The sequence below is a fragment of the Marmota monax genome, unplaced genomic scaffold, assembly GCF_021218885.2.
Source record: "Marmota monax isolate L192 unplaced genomic scaffold, Marmota_monax_Labrador192_F-V1.1 WCK01_AAM20220418_F8-fsc00226, whole genome shotgun sequence".
Classification (NCBI taxonomy): domain Eukaryota; kingdom Metazoa; phylum Chordata; class Mammalia; order Rodentia; family Sciuridae; genus Marmota; species Marmota monax.
The window spans coordinates 332,526-351,402 of NW_026693142.1; the positions used below are offsets into that span (position 1 = coordinate 332,526).

General features: G+C 52.1%; 1 protein-coding gene across 3 annotated transcripts in view; it reads left to right on the plus strand.

Annotated features, from left to right (window-relative positions):
* Dpp6 (dipeptidyl peptidase like 6) overlaps positions 1-18,877 on the plus strand; it is a 734,784-nt gene that overhangs the window by 325,972 nt on the left and 389,935 nt on the right. Inside the window, exon 1 of one of the 3 annotated variants that reach the window (XM_046455143.2) lies at positions 169-530. The exons of the other annotated variants lie outside the window; for them this stretch is intronic. Coding sequence (XP_046311099.1) covers positions 480-530 — 51 coding nt within the window. The 5' untranslated portion in view covers positions 169-479. Of the gene's footprint in view, positions 1-168; positions 531-18,877 lie in introns of those variants that run through there. 3 annotated transcript variants of the gene reach the window in all.

Here is an 18,877-nt window from a genome sequence, read left to right on the forward strand (position 1 = left end):
CGCGGCGGCCGGACACGCGGGGCTGCAGCGGGGCTCGCGGCGCGTGGGCGCGCGTCCCCCAGCGGTCCCCTCCGTGGTGCCCTCGCAGCCCCCGCCCGGCCAGCCCCGCGGTGCGCGGCCGGAGCATGCGCCGTGCGCGGCCGGGAGGCGGCGGCAGCGCACGCCCGGGCCCTGCCTGCACCCAGCCGCCGGCGGCCGGTTGCTAAGCAGTTATTGTTTCTGTGGCGATTGCAGAGGCTGTTGCTAATTGGAGAAGCCCCGCTAAGCAGCTGCACCTCCCGCTCCCCATCCTCGCCCTGCTCTTTGCATTTAAAGAGCAAACTAGGCTGCGCTCCCGCCTGCCTCCCCCGCCCCGAAATACCCCGTGATTTGGGAAGTATGGACTAGAATCCCACCCCTCCTCGCCCTACGTTTGGACTCTGGTGGCTCCAAACTCGCTGTCAGCCCCCACTGCCCCGTGGTGGCGAGCGCCCCGGACCATGACCACTGCTAAGGAGCCCGCGGGAAAATCGGCACAGCAGCAGGAGCAGGTAATGCTGGTGCCTCGTGCGTGTGCATGTGTGTGTGCCAGAGGGAGGGAGGTTCCTGGAGGACTTGGTGTGTGCTCATGGCTGTAGCCCTCTGGGCACCCAGCTGCTGAGAGTGCAGGGTCTGCCCTGCGCCTCCACCTGCTTCTATTTTTAAAGGATGCCTGGTGGTGTCAGTCATGGGTAGTCGGGAGAGGCTCTGGCAGGCAAAGTTGACCAGAGACACCTAGGGACCAAGGTCTCTCTCTTCAGAGCTGCCTAATTTCACCTGTGTTAGTTGCAAAGGTTTCCAACTACTTTGTAATTTGGGTGAAGAAGGACATACCACAAAAATAAATACATAAATTTAAAAATAAAGCCTATTCTCACACCCCCAGAGGACTGATTTGGTTCTAAGCCAAGTCACAGGAATGAAGCCCTGTAGAGGACTTTGCTTTCCCCCTTTCTCTGGAGTATTTCTGGAAGGCAGGAAGAGATTGGCGCTGCTCTTCTGGTCAGAGACAGTGCAGACTTGGCCTGCTGAAGGAGGCACACTGAGGACCAGGTGAGCCCGGCTGAGAGGTCTTGGGATTTGCAGGTTGGCTGACAGCCAGAGGTCTGCACAGGGGTCCTGTGTACAGAGGGCAAGGGCCAAGGGCTGTCACCCTGACCTGGGGAGGCCCAGCTTCTGCAGAGGCAGATGCATTTGGGGACAAAGGTGAATCTCCAGGCCCTGGTTTAGCACTCCTGTGATATTGTAATTCCCTTCTTGGAGAAGCCGAAGGGTTCTTGTCTGTTAATCGCTGCTCAGTTCACCTCCGGCGGATCATTAAAATAGATCCTGGGAGACACCGCTAGATTTGCAAAGCCGTTCACTGGAGCTTGGTAAATCAACAGCAGAAGCAGATTTCTCCTGTGTGGTTTAGGATTGTCCTTAGGTTGCTTTTGCTAAGAGTAAGAAAGAGAAAGGAGACCTTGCTATAGTTCAGCACATGGGTGACAGAATCCCACCATCAGCTATTTAGAGAACACATGGAGACAACTTTGGATCTCTATTTGGTGAGAGCTCCATTTTGGGATCATTTCCCCAGAGCCCATTTTTCAAATAAAAAGGGACCATCTTATTATCATCGTCTACAGAACTTGAGTTCAATTTTATTTCTTCTGGAAAGAAGATCTTGTAAACATGGAAATCTAAAAATTCAGTGTGAGAGTGTGCAAGGGTTAATGCTTAGTGTAGCTTGACAGGTTCACATAAACCAAACCTTCCTCTTTTTAGAAATTCTACAGAATATTTGCTCAATAGAGAAACCTCCCCACCCTAAATCAGCATCTTGTAACCAATGGGGTCTCCTTTTATTACAGTTCTCTTCCCTCACTAGGTATAAAATAAACACTTTCTGGGCTGCAGGCTTGGACTAGGACTAGGTGGCCGTTCTGACATGGGGCAGAAGTGGTGATTGTAAAAGGAGCACAGTGGTAGTCCTAGGTGGAAACCCAGGAACCAGAGCCTGCAGCCCAACTGTGTTATGTAAAGAAGTTCCCTGGTTTTCGGGCAGTTCCCCTGCTGTTTCTCCTGTTCTCTCAACACGCAGGGTGTGGGGTTTGGAGGACAAATAAGCTCTTGGTTTGATTTTCTACTTTTGACCATCAACCCCCGCCCCCATCCTTGAATCTGCTTACCCTTTGGAAAATGTAAACTGGTGTGTCCAGAGGCAGCCTTGGCTCCAGAAACCACGTGGGACCGTCAGAGGTGGCTGTCCTTGTCACCTGCAGCAGGAAAGTCCTTTTCCACCATTCTCAAATGGCCTTTCCCCTGGGAAATTCTCAGCGGTCTCTCAACCAAGTCCATAAATGAAGGGTCAGCAGCAGGCTAGGGCAGGAAAAAATGGGCAGAGGACTAAGGTCTTACATTAGACGGTCCACATATACACACATGCACATGCGTGTGCATACACGTGCACACATGCAGGCTGCTTTAAAGGCCCTGGGCTAAAGTCCAAACTGCCTAGAACACAAAGAGGTAAATAACATACCTGAAGACTCCTCTTATGGCTGCATCATATTTCGCTTCCTAAAGCTACGCTCTTCTGTGCTCAGGCTGCAGAGCTCTCCTAGAGTTCTCCAGGTCCCCGTCTCATTGTTCCCTGTTTCTGCTGGGACTCTGGGGAAAGCCCCAAGCCCAGGCTGGTGGGGTTGCAGGGTCCATGAGAAGAGGGAGCTGTGTTTTAAAAGGGTGGGGGAGAGGTTCCTGTTTCTGGTTTGGTTCATGGTTCGGGGATATTGTTCTGACTACAAGGGCCATCTCCAAGTCACCCAACTTGGATGACTTGGATGGTGGCACTGGACACCTGGGTATTAGGAGGCATTACTCTGAGGATTTGGATCTCATAAAGTCTAAATCTGTGGCTAACATTCTTTAGAAATTGTGATGACCCCAGTAGACCCCTGTTTCTTCTTAGCAATCCAGGGGCGGGGGTGGGGGGGCTCACAGCCCCTTCACCTGCTGTGGCTCACCTGCCACGGCTGTTGGGAGCCAGGCTGGTGGGTGGAGGGCAGAAATAACTTCTCTGTGGAGGATTAGCACAGGGTAATGAAAAAATTAAGAAAGCCTATAAAACCAATTGTTTTGCCTGTTAATTAGATATTGCTGTGTTTTCTCAAATTTACTAAAAAAATTTACTAAAAACAGATGAATATCTAGAAAGAGCTTTTTGGGATTTTGTTTTGTTTTGGTAAAGGATACGATGTGAACATTACTGGTATAAAAGGGAGAATAGAATTCTAGAAGGCAATTTTTCTCTCTGGAGATGCTAAAATCTACTTTTAAAGAAAGTGTTATCAGCCCAGAAATGTTGAAAAACAATGTATCTTTTTAGGTGAATGAATTGAGTTCGCCTTTGGCTCAGAAGCCACATTGGCTCCGCCTGACACCCCACCCCCGCCCTGGCAGAGCGAAGCCCATGCAGGAAGCAAACAGAGCTGAGGGGGGTTGGTACAAGTGCAGCATATTCTCAGGCAGAGACTGCCTTAGAAAATCAAGTTCAGGGACTTTTTCACTTAAATTAAAAGGTACAAATTTGTTTTAGCATATGCTATCCCCATTTCAAATGATTTAAAATGGAAAAGCAGTAATTTGTAATGCTGTTGAGAAAGACAAGACAAAAATGAATTCTGGGTTTTTCCAATGAGCCCTTAAACATTTCTGCTCACTGTTGAGCAGAGAGAGGTAAGCTTCTAGAGCACATTCTGAGCATATTGGATGTGTGGGCACACACACACCACATGAGCACACACTTGCCCTCAACACACACGAACACACACGCAGCCCTCACATGTGCGTGATCAGGGTGGGAAGGGACAGTTGCGTCCGTGTTCTCACTCACCTACTTGTGCTGGGGAATCTCGCTGTCCGTGAGAGTGTGCTGCCTTTCCTTCTGAGGTGCCAGAGGCCTCTGGTCATGTGGGAACGCCTGCGTTCTGTTTGTTAACCTGGAACTTTGACTGCACCTTCAGTTCTCCTACCTGGAAATCAGCTGTGAGCATCATCCCTTGTTATGTGACAGCTGCTTTTGTTGCTTCTCAGTTTTCTGGAAGCTGCAGGAACCCTAGTTGCCCCTGTCTCTTTAGCTGTTCAGTCCTGGGCCCAGGACCTAGAGCTGAGTGACAGTTGAATTGCCTTCTAAACTTTTTTAATAATGCCATTGCAGAAGAACTTTTTGAAATGGATGAAATTGTTTTAAATAACACATTCGATGGAGAGGTCAGTGAAATGGACAGGTTAGGCCACCTCCAGAGGGTCCATGGTGATGAGCCCTGCCAGTGCGCCTTGCTGTGGACCTTATTAAGGTCAAGCTGGCCTTGACCTTCATGAGTCAAACTTTCTATGCAACCCTGTCAAAGAAATGTTGGCTGGACATATGCTATCCCCATTTCAAATGATTTAACATGGAATTTTAATGAACTGCCATTCAAAGGCAATGTGAGGCATCTAGAGTTGAGGTGACGTGGTGTTAGGGGAAACAATATTGAAGGAAGCCCTGAAGAACAAGGTTCAGTGACGAGAGGAGCAGGCCGGATGGACTGAGAAGTCATGGTCAACCTCAAGGCTGCTCATAGAAACCAAATTCCATTCCATGCCAACCCGTTTCCCGAGACTCTCAGGGGCTGGGTAAAGAGTGGGATCCCCGGTTCTCAGGGGGCACAGCTGGGACTCGGGAACTCCCAGCGCCAGGAGGAGGGTGCGCCATGGTGCGAAGGGAGCTGAAGTGGCAGGGTCTCGGGGAGGACCCCAAGGTGTGGGTGTTCTGGGGGCACAGAACAAGGCTCCGCCTGGGGGCCGAGGGGTGGCCCTGGTGTGGAGGGGTTCCGGGAGAAGAGGGACGGGCGTGGTGCTATCCTCAGGGGGCGTTTGACTTGTCACAGAGAGAAGAGGCGGTTTCCAGCCTTCTGGGACCATGTCAGGGCTCTTACTGAACAAGTCAGTCAGGAGCTGTGGGAAGCTAAACGGAAGCCCTGACGGCCTGGGGGGACAGAGCGGCTGTAGGCACAGGCCGAACTCTCAACCTGGGTACTTTTTGCTGACCTGTGGTCGTTTTAAAAGCTAAGCGGGGGCTTCCTGTTGCCATCTCCCCCGCTGACCTTGCCAGGGGAGGCTTAGCCACGACCTTCAAATATGACGCAGAAAACCTGAGAGTGGGAGGATGCTTTGCACTGACCTTGACCCAGACTTCTCCAGCCCCCATGTGACGTGGAAGTGTCCAGCTCGCTGCCCACCACTCATCGCCATGAGCAGTCACCGGGTGTGGGCCTCACTGGGCACTGCGGCATGAATCTCCACAGAACTGAGCCCTGCCTGTGTGTGACACTAATGGATTGGGCATCAAAGTAGATGCCATTCCCTCTCCCTCGTTGAGGAAGCCCGAGGGTGCCAAGCTGGAGTTGCAAAAGCCGAGGAAGAGAACACAAGTCAGAGATGTGACTCTCCCCGAGCCCGCGGAGAGCCGCGCCTGCTGGGCACCCTGCTGTGGACAGACCCGGCCACGGGTGCTGTGTGTTGTGCCGCAGCCGTCTCTGGAGAGAGACGTGAACTCAGATGGCTTCTTCTGAGCTTCAGCTGGGTCACGGGGTCTTGTGCAGGAGATTAGGGGAAGGACGCCCAGCGCCGTGGGAGGCTGCCTGTGGCTCCGACCTCGAGCCTCCTGACTGTGAGATCTGAGTTCCTGGAAGAGGCAGACAGACGGGAAGGGCAGGCAGCAGTCTCAACGCAGCCCCCGGGGAAAGGGTCACTTTGGACACTTTCCTCCCTGTGCCCTCCTCTGGGTCCATTTGCGGTTGACTTTTCAGGACTGCTGCCTTGTCCTTGTATCTCCTTGGGCGCCTGGAATGGGCCTGACTCTTTCCTTTGGGACTGCCACGTGGCTTTTCCACCTGAGCCTTGCTAAGCGACCGAGGCAAATCCAGCCCTTAAAGAAATGCAGAAGGTGGCGTAGCACGTGACTCCCGAGAGGCCGAGGACCCAGTGGGATTATGGGTGGAGCTAATGAAAGAAAAAAATATTTGTTTAGTCATAGTCATTAATGAAAAATGACGTTGCGGTCACGGTACGGACAGCCTTGGCACCTCTGGGAGAGCTGACAGATGGTGCATCCTGTCAGCACCTGCTTATTCTGAGTCTGCGGTAGAGCTGGACTTCATCAGGCGAGGACCTCAGAACAGACCTGCTGTGCCTTCTGCGTCTGGACACGGGGGGGGGCCGTTATGGTGACAGAGTTGACCGTCCCTTCGCAGGAGAAACCACCATCTCGCCAACGCTGCGTTGGAGCTGCAGGTCCAGCTGGACAGTGCTGTCGATTTTCGGAAGTGGCGGCTGGAGAGCAGTGGTGTCATGGATGCAGTCCTCCACAGGGGCTTCTCAGAGCACTCGTCACAAGTCAGGTCCAGCTAATCCAATGTATCATTGCCTTGAAGCATCTGATCAATTTTTTAAGACACTTAAGACCCCCTTAAGGAATTTTTAAAAAAAGTGCCTCCCCAACCTGAAGCACTGTGGGACTCTGACCCCCTCACCTTGCGGAGCTCAACCTGAGCACAGGCTCTGAACCCCGCCGTGCCTGCCTGTGTCGTGGGGCTGGGAGGGCCACAGCATAGGTGTCAGTCCCCTGATCAAAACCGAGACTGTGTCGGGGGCTCTTTAAAACCCTCTGGAAGGCGAGAGTCTGCTTTCGACATGCTCACGGGACTGCTCTTGAAGATAATGGGGCTCCTTTCTCTTGAAAGGGCTGATTGAACCCTCTGCACAGGTTTTATGCACAGCAAGGAGGGACATCACAGCCCCACAGCCCAGCTATGTCCCCATTTTATTCTCTTTCAGAAATTCATAGGCAACAGAGATGGCCTTGAATGGGAGTGATGTGGTCTTAGATTTAGTGGGAGAGTTTCCCTTTTCTTCTCTTGGACAGGGGGTTTTTCTTCTTGCTCAAGTGTTTGAAGCTCTCAGAGCGTTCACTCTGGGAATTCTGAAATCCTGACACTGACTACCTACCTCAAACCGGGTCCCTGGGTGGAGAGGGGAGCAAACATTCCAATAGCGTCCCTGATGCCTCCACTCAAGGGAGATGCTGGCTCAGAGGAAGATGTGGTTCTGACAATTGCAAAATATGTGGGGGGGAGGGTGCTGGGGGGGTTCTGGGCAGGAGGAGCAGAGCACCCCCATGCTTCCAGGGATGGGCGCAGACAGCGAGACCTCAGGGAGGGTTCACTGCCGGTGGCAGGGCAAGTTTAGCTGGGAAGCGGCAAAGGTCACACAGTTCTAGAAGGAGGGGAAGCCAGGCCCGGCAGCCTTGGTCCACGTGAGGGGACTTGGGGAGAGCGAGTTGGGCATGGAGAGGTCGTTTGGTGAGTGTGCCTCTGGAGTCCAGTCGTGCCCCCGATGGATGAGGACGGACACCGGAAGTTTCTGGCTTTCACAGAGCAAGCCGACTCAAGTGCACCTGGAAGCGACCAGGCATCTTGAGGCATTGTGGCACCCGCACACCTGTCATGCACCTGTGTACCTTTCCTGGTACCGAGAGGGGCGTCTGTAGGAAAACTCGAGGCAGTTAGAATTTCTGGCTCTGACTTTGATAAAATAAGTTCTCCAGTCCGCCCACACTGAGTCATGTGATTAAAGAATGAGGCTGACTGCCGAAAGACCTTGGTAGATAAGAACCATTCTATCATTAGAAGAAGCCTTGGCATCTCAAAAGCTCCCGGGATGCATCTCATTGACCCGCCTGGTGCCAGGGTGCGGAGGAGAGACCCTGCCTCTGCCCTACCAGTGGGGGGCAGGAGAAGGGCTGCTGGGTGGCCCGGGTGCTCCTGGCCCCGACTCAGCTCTACCACCTGCTACCGAGGTTCCTTGGTCAACTGGTCGGATTCCGTGTCTGGAAGCCCAGGCCTGGCCTGCTGTGGTCAGAGAAGGACCAGGTGAAGCCCAGGGCCACTTGTTTAATGGGCATGTAGGACCCCAGCAGGGTGCTTGAGGGGAGCTTCTATGTTTCATGTGGCAAGGGCCTGTGTGTCCCTTCTAAGGGGACTCTTCTATATTTACATCATGGAATGTTTGGCTCTTCAAGCATCTTCTAGACCATCTTGCCCAGTGACTTTTGAACCTTTAATTTCATAACACAAGTTCCCATAGGAAATAAGCCAAGACTGGCCAAGAAAAGGTGAGAAGTATTCCCTGTCATCCCGAAATACGTCAGCAGGGCCTCAGAGCAGGTCAGAGCTCAGCTCTCAGACCAGGCATCTAATCCAGCAGTCTGATTTACATTGGAGAAAGGAAAGCTCAGAGAGGTACAGTGAATTACCCAAATCACACAGCTGGCCAATTGTAGTTCAGAACATAACCCCCGATTTTAGTTTTTGCTTCATATCAAGTAATCCTGAGTGAGAAATGGTAAAAAATACCAATACTTGTCTACAAGTGTTCTTTTCTCTTTTGTACCAACCTTCAGTGCAGACTGAGGTTCAGAGTGACTTTTCATATTCCAGTAACTAATGACTTACTGAGTTGCTGTTGAAACAAGGGGAAACGGGCTGTGACGGCTGCTCATCTCCCTGATTCTTAAAGTTAAGAGCAATCAACAGAGAGGATGGCTGCCCGGTCATTTTCAGTCTCATCATCCTCTTAGGTGGCTTCAGTAGTAGGTACACAGCAGGTGTGGGGAGGTGGCAGTGGGGGGCAGGAGAGGAGCTCTGGATACCACCTGCGCAAACCAGGGACTGGGCACAGCAGGGAGGCAGTGCTGGAACATCTGGATGCTACTGGTTCACAAACTTAATCCGGACTAAAATTGTGTGGGTCATTAGCCCTTGGCTCTCAGATCCCTTGTGAGGACCTGTTCACCAGAACTCCTCCCATATCCATCTCGGGCCCTCCGTTGTCTGGGGATCCTGGATTGCGGGTCCCTGTGGTCTTCCTGTGGTCTACCTCAGGGCAGCACAGTCATTAGGCACCTCAGAAGAAATACACACGGTGCTCAAACTGCACGCAGGTGTTGATCAAGCCGCTGTGGCGCCTGGCAGCCCTTTTGGGCCCAGCACAGCCAGGGCAGGGCGGGGGGAGTGCTCAGGGAGAAGCAGGCAGCGGGGTGCATGAGGAGCCAGCCCAGTGCCGAAGGGCCACCGGAGGGAGCTGGGTGGCTGAGAAGAGCTGGGTAAGTTCCGGGGTGTCTGCAGCTCACCGTTGAGGGGTGGTTCAACTTTATAAAAGAGATAGGGTTTTAATCTTCATTTATTTTCTGTGTTGCTCTAAAAGGCAAAACTGGGGATCTGTGGATTTGTGTCCCTAACAGCGGCTTTAGCTAAGGGTCAGGACAAACTCTTGGAGCATGGTTAGCTCGCTGGCCCCAGGGGGCTCCAGAGGCACCATGCCAGCCTCCCAGGATGCCACCTGGGCTCTGCCCTGAGTGGAGCTGGGCTAAGGGCCCAGGCAGGGAAGGTCTCAAGATCTTGACGTGGTACCTGTTTTCCTTCTGTTGACACCCAGCTCTGACCCTCTGAAGGACACACAACCGTGATGTCATTTATTGTGTCCCCAACACCAGGCTCAAAGCTCGGTGTCAGACCAGCTAATCTGTGTGCTAAGTGAATCAGTGAATGGACGTCTTCCTCTCTAAACCTCCTGTAGCCAGGGATCCATGAAGTTGAGAAACTGTGATTTTACCCATTTATTTATTCAACAAATAAGTCATTGAACAACTGGATCAAGTTTTTGGAACCCTGGAGGAAAACCAAACCCTCATCTGAGTCACCCCGTCCTCTCTGTCTCCCTGAGGTCCAAAGCATCATGGCGGCCCTTCTTTCCCCAACGCCCTGAAGCCCCTTCCTTCCCCACTGTAGAAGCAGCAGCCGTTCACCCCCAGCACCAGGGCGCTCTGCTCCGCCTGCCGGTGGCTCCCATCCGTGACGAACGTGAGGTCCCTCGTTCGCCAGCTGTGTGGATGTGAGGAAAGTGAGCTGGAGACAGAACTGTGAGCCAGGGCCTGGCCCCACCGAGTCCTGGATGTCACTGGGAGGCAGAAGCCAAGAGCCTTCCTCAGATGGTGATTAGGTGGGCGGATGCCGCAGTTGCGCCTCCCTCTGGTGCAGAGAGCAGGTGGCTTGGATCTGGAAGGTTTGTGTTGTCCTCTCGACCACAGGTGGGGAAGCACCAGGCAGGAGAGGGACGGAGGGTCCAGAGGGGGATGAGGCTCTGGAACGTTTGCCCCAGAGGCCCTCCGCCAGGCCCGGTGGGGTAATCCAGGTTCTGGGGGACTTCAGGTGACAGAGCGAGGGTGTGACAGGATGAAATGTTCTCTTACAAAGAAGAAGGCATTAGGAAACTGGGGTGTGAGACCAAGCAGTGGGGTGTGGCCCGGGAGAACCCGGCTTCGGATCCCACAGGCCTGCGTGCAGAGCAGCTGTGGCACTCGCAGGCCGTGGCCCAGGGCAAGTGGTGCTGCTCCCACACTAGCAGACGCTCCGCTGGTCGCTGGCTGCGGGCACTGCGGGTGGTGCTCACTGCACAGCAGCATGTGGAAGGCAGAGACTGAGGCCGCGGCCTCTCTGGGCAGAGTCCCGAGGGTCCCCACGTCCCACCTGCGGGGCTGGAGAGAAATGCCTGGCTTCTCCTGAACTGCTGCCTTGAAGCCAGGCAGAAGCAGGCTGCAGCTGGAGGGCAGTTCTTGACTGTATCGAGTTCCTTGAGAGAGTGGCCAAGGTCACCCCAGGGCGCTTGCAGCTTGGTTGTAGTGTACTTGTCCCAATGCTTAAGAAGAACCAACAAAAGGGAAAGAAGGGAAAAGTTGTGTTTATGTAGGCTTTTTAAGGACATGGAAAACACTGAGATGCACATGGATATTAAGGATCTGGTTTCTTTTTTAAATCCTTAATTGTATCTCCTTTTTGGTTCTAATTAGTTACCCACGACTCTGGTGCCTCATCCGTAGATGGTGTATAATTTCTCATTCTTCTGGTTGTACATGATGTAGAATCCCTCCGCTCATATAGTTATATATGTACCTAGGGTGATAATGTCTGATTCATTCTACTGTCCTTCCTACTTCCATCTCCCCTTCCCTCCCTTCACTCCTCTCCACCTATCTAAAGTACCTCTAAACTTCCCTAGCCCTGCCCCCCCCCCTTTTGTGAATTAACATCCACATATCAGAGAGAACATTCAGCCTTTGGTTTTTTGGGACTGGCTTATTTCACTTAGCATGATATTCTCCAGCTCCATCCATTTGCCAGCAAATGCCATAGTTTTATTCTTCTTTATGGCTGAGTAATATTTTATTGTGTATATGTACCACATTTCCTTTATCCATGCATCTGTTGAGGGGCTCCTAGGTTGTTTCTATAGTTTAGCTGTTGTGAGTTGAGCTGCTATAAACATTGATGTGGTTGATGCATGTAGGATATGTTTTTAACTATTTCAAACAATATTTAACAAAGACACTGGAAGGAAATAAATCAAGATGTTTAAAAAAAAAAAATCCTTTGCAGCTGAGATGCCAGCATAGGTCTGTACTGATACTGTTATGAACCTGCAGACGGCCAGCAGGTAATGTCTATAGCATTGTATGGAAGGTAAACTCTGAATTGCCAGGGCAGAGATGGCTGAATTTAGATTCTAGAGAATTATGAACTCAGTAGTGAATGTGATCAGAAGTTTTTATTAGTGTATTTTTATTCTGTAATAACTCACTGAAAGTTTCAGATTTATATAATTGTGTGTCTTTGTTTGAATGAGAAAATAATACTTAAGATGACAGATAATAATTGAGCCAAGAAAAACTCTTTAAAAGTAAAGGTAACTGTCCACAGAGCAGCTGTCTGTAGGTGTGTGCACCTGTGGTGGCTTGCATGTTTGTGCATGCACAGGACCTGCGGGAAATGTTCCCAGCCCATGAATACCAAGATTATATTTTTCAGTGAAATCATCATTTCATGAAGGAGACTCAAAATACCTTTTAATTCTGCAGTAGCTTTTGAGCTGATCCAATGTCTTGAATTTTAGGCATATACAGAGAACTCAGATAAATCTCAGATTTAAAATTTTCCAAAAGCTTTATAGAAGCTCTACCCTTTGGGAGCGTCCTTACTTCTGATCTCAAATCACTTTTTGATGGCAGTGAAAATATTCAGAGACTGGGTATTCCACAGGCGGAAATGTGGGTGAACGCTTTTAAGGACCTAGGATTCATAATTCACCTCCTCCTGATGGCTCTTGATGTGTAGGAATGCCGATTACTTTCCCTCTTTATCCTCTCAAGAGGTGGAATCAATTTGAAAACAATGAGAGTGATCTTGGGACAAAACTTATAAGCCACAGGTCAATTGCTCCTCCGTCAGCGAGCTCCGGGGTGCCCTCACCTACCCCGACCCTCCACTTCTGGGACCCTCCACTTCTGGGCAGCCGGCATCACATCCCCAAAGGTGCTCTGCCAAGAATCTGCACCCTGGAAACGTCTCCTGGAAAGAGCGTCCCTTGATGACATTTACTGAGGAGCTGAGGCCTCCCCAGTTCAGTTCTGTTGGGCCTAAGCAGAGGTCAGGGCGGAGGAGAAGTGTCCCTGCAAGGCAGGACCCAGAGCGCACCTCGGGCTCTGTCACTCAGGATGTGTGCTTTCTTAGGTGCAGCAAGCGGAGTGAGTGACCATCCAGTGCCACTCGCTGCATCATGTGCTTGTGTTAGAGGAGAGCGAGCCCCGCTGTGTCTGGTCACTTAGGTGGGGACACTAAGGGACCGTTCACATTGGCTCACTGAGGACTGCCAAACGGAGGGTGAGCACAGGCAGGGCACGGGACCCTCCTGGCCAGCCCTCCCCCTCCCTCTGCCTTGGTCCTATGTCATTGTGACATTGGTGCTGATCATCATGTGGCTCCCAGGCCAGCAGGGGAGGAGGAGCCTGCCCTGGCTGGAGAGGTGACGAGGTGGGGACACGGAGGATGGGAAGCGCAGTCTCTAGAGTACACGCTGGTGTGAATTTCACCAACAGCCTTACTGGTTTCTTAAAGCAAAAATATACCTGATGATTAACTATTTCATGTAAAAAAAATAGGCTATTTTGATGTAAGGATGAAAATAGAGCACTTGTCCACCCCTGTCCCCCCCCCTATGTTGTTTTGCTCTAACACTGGTGACATTTTGATTTCCAAAGACAAGGTTAAAACTCTTCCTCGTTCTCTGCATCATGTTAACTTCTGGAGTTAGTAGTGATGGAGCCGATGTTCACGTGCCACCTGGCACCAGGCACCAATGAAAACACAAGGTGAGCCACAGAGGAACTCTAAATGACAGGATGTCAGGTGCCACATTAAAAATGAAAAAGAACAGGTGGAGTCAGTTTAAAATATATTTTATTTATCCCATCATATCCAAAATCTTATTCTTATTACATAGAAAATAATCCATGAACGGCTTTGTTCTTTTTCTCCACCTGGTCTTTGAAACTGAGGTGTGTTTTACACCTGTCACCTCTCAGCTGAGTCGAGGTGCATTTCAAGTGCTCAGTGCCCCTGAGTGGCCAGCAGTTCTGAGGGATCCTCTCATAACCTCCAATGTTTTTAGTTCTACAGTAAAACAGAGGATACACTCCCAGCAGGTAGAAACTCCATCTAAGGTCCACATTATCAGGGAGAAAAATCAGCCAGTGGGATTTTTGTTTGAGCTTAAACTGGCCAGTGTAGGAATTTTCTGGAATTTCAGAAAAGGGAGTATTTATTTGTTCTTGATAAATTGTTATGGTTTGGATGTGAGGTTTCCCCCCAAGCTCATGTGTGAGACAGTGCAGGAAGGTTCAGAGGAGAAGTGATTGGGTTGTGAGAGTCTTAACCCAACCTGATGGGATGACTGGGTGGCAGCGGAAGTGGTGGGTGTGGCTGGAGGAGGGGGGCTCTGGGGGCGTGGCTTTGGGGTGTGTGTCTTGTGTCTGGAGAGTGGAGTCTCTGCTTCCTGCTCTCATGTGAGCTGCCCCACACTCCTCTGCCTCGCCTTGAGGCCCCAGGAATGGAGCCAGCCTTCTAGGGCTAGCGCCTCTGTACCGTCAGCCCTTACAGAAACTTTCCCTCCTCTGCAGTTTTTTTGGTGGGGTCCCTTAGTCATGGCAGCAAAAAAGCTGACTAAAGCGAAAAATTCACTGAGAACTTCTTGAGCACCAGGCAGCGTCGTTAGTATGATCATCCACCGAGCAGGCTTCTAGACACAGCGGATCTGGGGGAACAGGTGTTACTTTCCCCCCACCTATGTAATAAGATGCCTCCACGGGGGCGGCATCTCTGGCCAGCAGACGGACACCTGCATCCGGGGCTGGTGTCCTCCATAGCCCGCTCTCCCCCTTCCTTTCTGCCACCCATCAGGGCATCCTGCTCTGGGCGGGCCAAGCCCCTGGCGTGGGAGCAGCTGGGAGACACACACAGCTATGGTGTGGCCACCCGCCTCCACCTCCTTGTAGCTGCGGCAGGGATTGGAGAAGGCCAGAGGCGGGAGCTGGGCTGGCGGAGGAGCTTCCTCCTGCAGGCAGCTTCAGGAGACAGGCCTGAGGCTGCTCTCCATTGCGCTGCAGCAGGCATAGATTTTGTAGAAAGAAATGCATTTGAAGGGTGGAAAAGCAGACAGAGGGCTTGCTTCCCCTCAGTTCTTATTGGGGCAGAATTAGCCCAATCTGTCTGACCTTTGCCCTCTGTACACTCTGACACTTCAAGAAGCAGACTGAGTGCAGAAGGGTCAACCAGAGAAGGAAGGCAGTTTTCCTTTGGCCTCGAACTTTCTATTGGGTGGTATTCTGTGTCATGAAGAGAATGATGCTCAGTCATTCCTTAGATGACAGAGAAGATTTCAGACAGTATGCCCCGTGCCCACTGCCTGCAGGCACTGGGGAGTGTCCCGGGAGGGGAAGCAGCACAGGTTGGAACAGGAAGGTCGCTAGGCTGTGGCAGGCCCCTCACTCCTGGTGTGTGTGGGAAGACTGTAGCGTGTGCTGGATTTCTGCTCTGAATAGTACCGTGTGCAGGTGGTTTCACAGGGATGAACACAGCAGCCCTGTCTGCAGGGTGCTGGAGGTATAGAACACTCGCACACGGGCTCGACATGCCAACTTCCGACGCCTGTACTAATGCCACCTGGCTGCGAAGTCACCCACCTGCTCTCAGGAGCCACGGGCCACAGTCGAGTCAGGAAATGCATGTGAGAGCCGGCTGTAGACTGCAAGGCTGTGCAGACCCAGATGCATCACCGTGAACGGACCTTCTGCTTTATAGCTCGTTTCAGAAGCTGGCCTGCTTGTGGAGAAGGATGGGCCCATTAGCCCTGCTCAGGAAAAGTAAATGGAACAATGAAGAAAACTCAAATCCAAATGAGCTGCTGTCCCACGCACATCTCGAAAAAGTTTCTGAAGTAGCTGAGGCATGAAGGGCTAGTGCAAGCTCGGCAGTTAAACTGCAAAGCCGTGGCTTTCTTTCTAAGATCACTGTTCCAAGATGGCTCTGTGCAAGGCTGCTGGAGTTTACATGTAGTTCTTTAAATTGGTACAGTTGGCCTAAAGCTAAAACTGTCATCTGTATTAAAAAAGAGACAAAGAGGAGCTCATGTGCACATCGATGGCAGGATTCGAGGGCTGCATGTAGTGCACCTCTTGGGGTGACGATGTGGGGTGAGACAGCCCTCAGGCTCTGGGCCCTCCCTGGGGCCCGGTCCCATCTTGGTGAGAGATGAATTGTCCGGCCTATACTAGTATGTGTCTACACCCCATCAGCTGACTTCATGGACCCCTGTTGCTTTGTCCCCCGGCCGGGAAGTCTTACCACCTGTTTGCCATCTCTCGTGCATGAAGGTGGGACCTCTTTCCCGAGGGGAGAACTCCAAGGGCCACAGCCCCACTCTGAGCAGTCTGAGCCTGCTGCCTGCCAGACTTCAACACCAGCTCCTTCTGTCTTTCTCTGTCAACCTCAGGCACACCGTCCTCAGTTTTGAAGAATTTCCCTAATAGCCCTGATACCTCCTTTTTAGCTGATACGTGTGACAAAGCCCATTTGATCTCATGGTCCCCAAGCTCGGCATCAGTGAGGTGACACAGGCGGAGACTTGTGCAACAGCTAGAGGCACAGGAATGTGTGCACACTCGGCTTTTCCACCTGCAGCTAAGAGGCGGGGGACGGGAGGAAATCCCAGTGCTGGGCTCCGCTCCTTCAGGACAGTCTGGAGTGGGGGGCCACCTGGATGAGCCCCACGGTTGTCTCCTGATTGGGGATCTCTCACTGATCCACTGAACTGTGCCACTGTGAGGACCCTCACTTGCAGCCACCTGCTCACAGCCACCTCCCCTGCATGGCAAGGGGCCCCTGGTCCAGCATGCCGCAGCTTTGCTTGGCTCAACTGTGCCTCGGATGACTTGGTAGAATCTGTGTGCTGGTGCCCCCCGGCTTGCTCTCCACCCTCGTGCCCCCATACAGGGACATGGTGTGGCTCCGGCAGTTTCCACCCACCCCTGTCCTTCACTGGTCCTTGACGGAATCGGACGAGCACCCCTGGGTCTGTCCAGCATCACCCGGGGACCCCTTTGCCCTACCTAGTTGAACCTGCACTTGGGCCATACCCTGGGCTGCTGTTCACACCATGTCGAGAGCCATCCTGGTCTGATGACACATTGTCACTGAGGCGAGAGGGTGTGGCTTTTATGGACGCCCTGGGTTTAGGCATGATCAGGGACCATGAGGCCTGCTGAGGGGCCACACAGCTCCCTGGGCTCAACCTTCCACCCAGGGATGTCTGTTTGTCCATGTACACTCTTGGGATGGGTCCTTAGTCTCCACTGTCCACAGGAGGAAATGTAACCTGGGGAGAGGGCGTCCCTGGGCTCAGTCACCAGTGAGCTGTAGAGTTGGGGCCTCTGCTTGGTCACCTGGCCCCATTCCTGCCATACACCCACAGTCTCACTGGCCAGACTGCTCAGCAGGCGTCTAGGGCCTGGCTAGCAAGAGGCCTCCCCAGGGCACCTTCTTACAACAAGGCAACCCTGGTGCCTCCCTCCCGCCCACCTGGCCTCCAGAATTTGCTCTGCATCTTGGCCTCGGGCACAGACAGGACTTTCCCTTCTTTCTTTGCTGTGTTGATCTCTTCTCTCTCAGTCCTCGGAACCACTTTGAAAATCCACAGGAGTTAGTCCGAGTCTCACTTCTGTGATGGAAATTCCATCCCCAAGGGAAAAGAGCAGTGTTTCTTGATTAGGTTTCTGCTCTAATGATCCTGCGAAGTGGTCGGTCCCATTGGCTCTGTGTTCTCTGGGCTCTAAAGATTTGGCTGACCTCTTCCTGATCTATGAGAACTGTACCAAGGCTGTCAGCGTTCAATAACCATTATTCACCATCAGAGGACAGACCCTTGCATTTCCTGCCAGTCAGACATCCCTCAATGTGTGGACCCAGGGACGTGTTTAATGGATTCAAATAACAAATATAAATGGAGCCTCTCTGTTACCTGTTTGGAGGTTTTGTTGTTACAACTGTGAAATAGCAGTCATGCGCCATTTTAGTTGAACCTTAACCTGATGCTTTTATTGAAAAAAATAAAAGGATTTCCAGTTCCTTTCACACATTGAGGCTGAGTGAGGGGTGTGACAGAGGCAGGTGAACTCGCCTGCATGCCTCAAACCCAGATTCTTATGATTTGGCAAAAATTGATCCATTAACCCTCCAAAGGCCACAATGAAATGGCCAGAGGGAGAGAGGCAGACAGCACTGTGAACAGGTGATTGGCTCCTCAGAGCCTGAGTCTGCCGTACGAGCCCGGGGCTCCTGTCCAGACATGGTGTGGTCAAGTCCTGGCCCTACCTAATTTATGTAGACTGGTCCTTCCCTTTCCCTCCTGTCTGTTTTGAGATGGACTCGCTGTGGTATCCAAACAGGCCTAGAACTCCTGGGCTCTGCGGTCCCCCGTCTCAGCCTCCGGTGGCTGGGACCACAAGCCTGCATGCAGCGCCAGCGCTGTCTTTCCTGTTCCTTGCCATCCCCGGAGGGTGGAAGTCACTCAGAATCTCACTTAAACCTTGCAAAATTCAGCTACAGCTGTGACAAAACTGAACCTATCTCCTCAGGAAGAGAGCTCAGAAGACTTGAGGACTCCAACCCGAGTGTTAATTGCTTTCTCTTGTTGCCAGGGAAGACCTCCTCTGGATCCAGAGCACTCGCACTGGCCCGTGTTGATGGGAATCAGAGTGCAGCTCTGGTCTGTTTGTGCAGCTCTAATGGGAGACCTGCGACTGCATGACTTAGGCAGGAGAGAGGTGGGTTTTCTGTGTTCTGGAGCCTGGAGGTCCACAGCTAGTCATCCCATGGTGGAAGGCGGAAGGGCAGGGGAGCATGAGGCGGGTGGGAGGTGCCAGGCATCACTCTGTCAGGAACCCACTCCTGAGACAAGGACCCATTTCCACAGAAGGGGTGCAGATCCCCTGCTCCAGGCCCTACCTCTCAACACTCGTGCGTCAGGCCCTGAGTCTCCAGCCCATGAACTTGGAGAGCATAGTCAACCATAGCCCTGGCAGTCAACCTCACGGCTGATCTCAGCCTGAAAGAGCAGAAACACTAAGGCGTGTGCAGGCTGTGTAACCGTCCTTATGTGACTTATGTCTTCACTGCATTAAAGTAACACCTTTCGTTTCCTATCATGATTTTTATAAGGCATTAGCTGTTCAGCACTAACTCGTATCTTTTATCATGGTTTATGGCAAATTAGACGCTCCCTGAATTCCCCACAAGGAAGGAATGGAAAGGGGAGTGGTCAGCCACCTGGGTCTGTGAGCAGTACTCAGCCAGCCCTGGAGGGTGGGCATGGCTGGGGACACAGCCAGCCC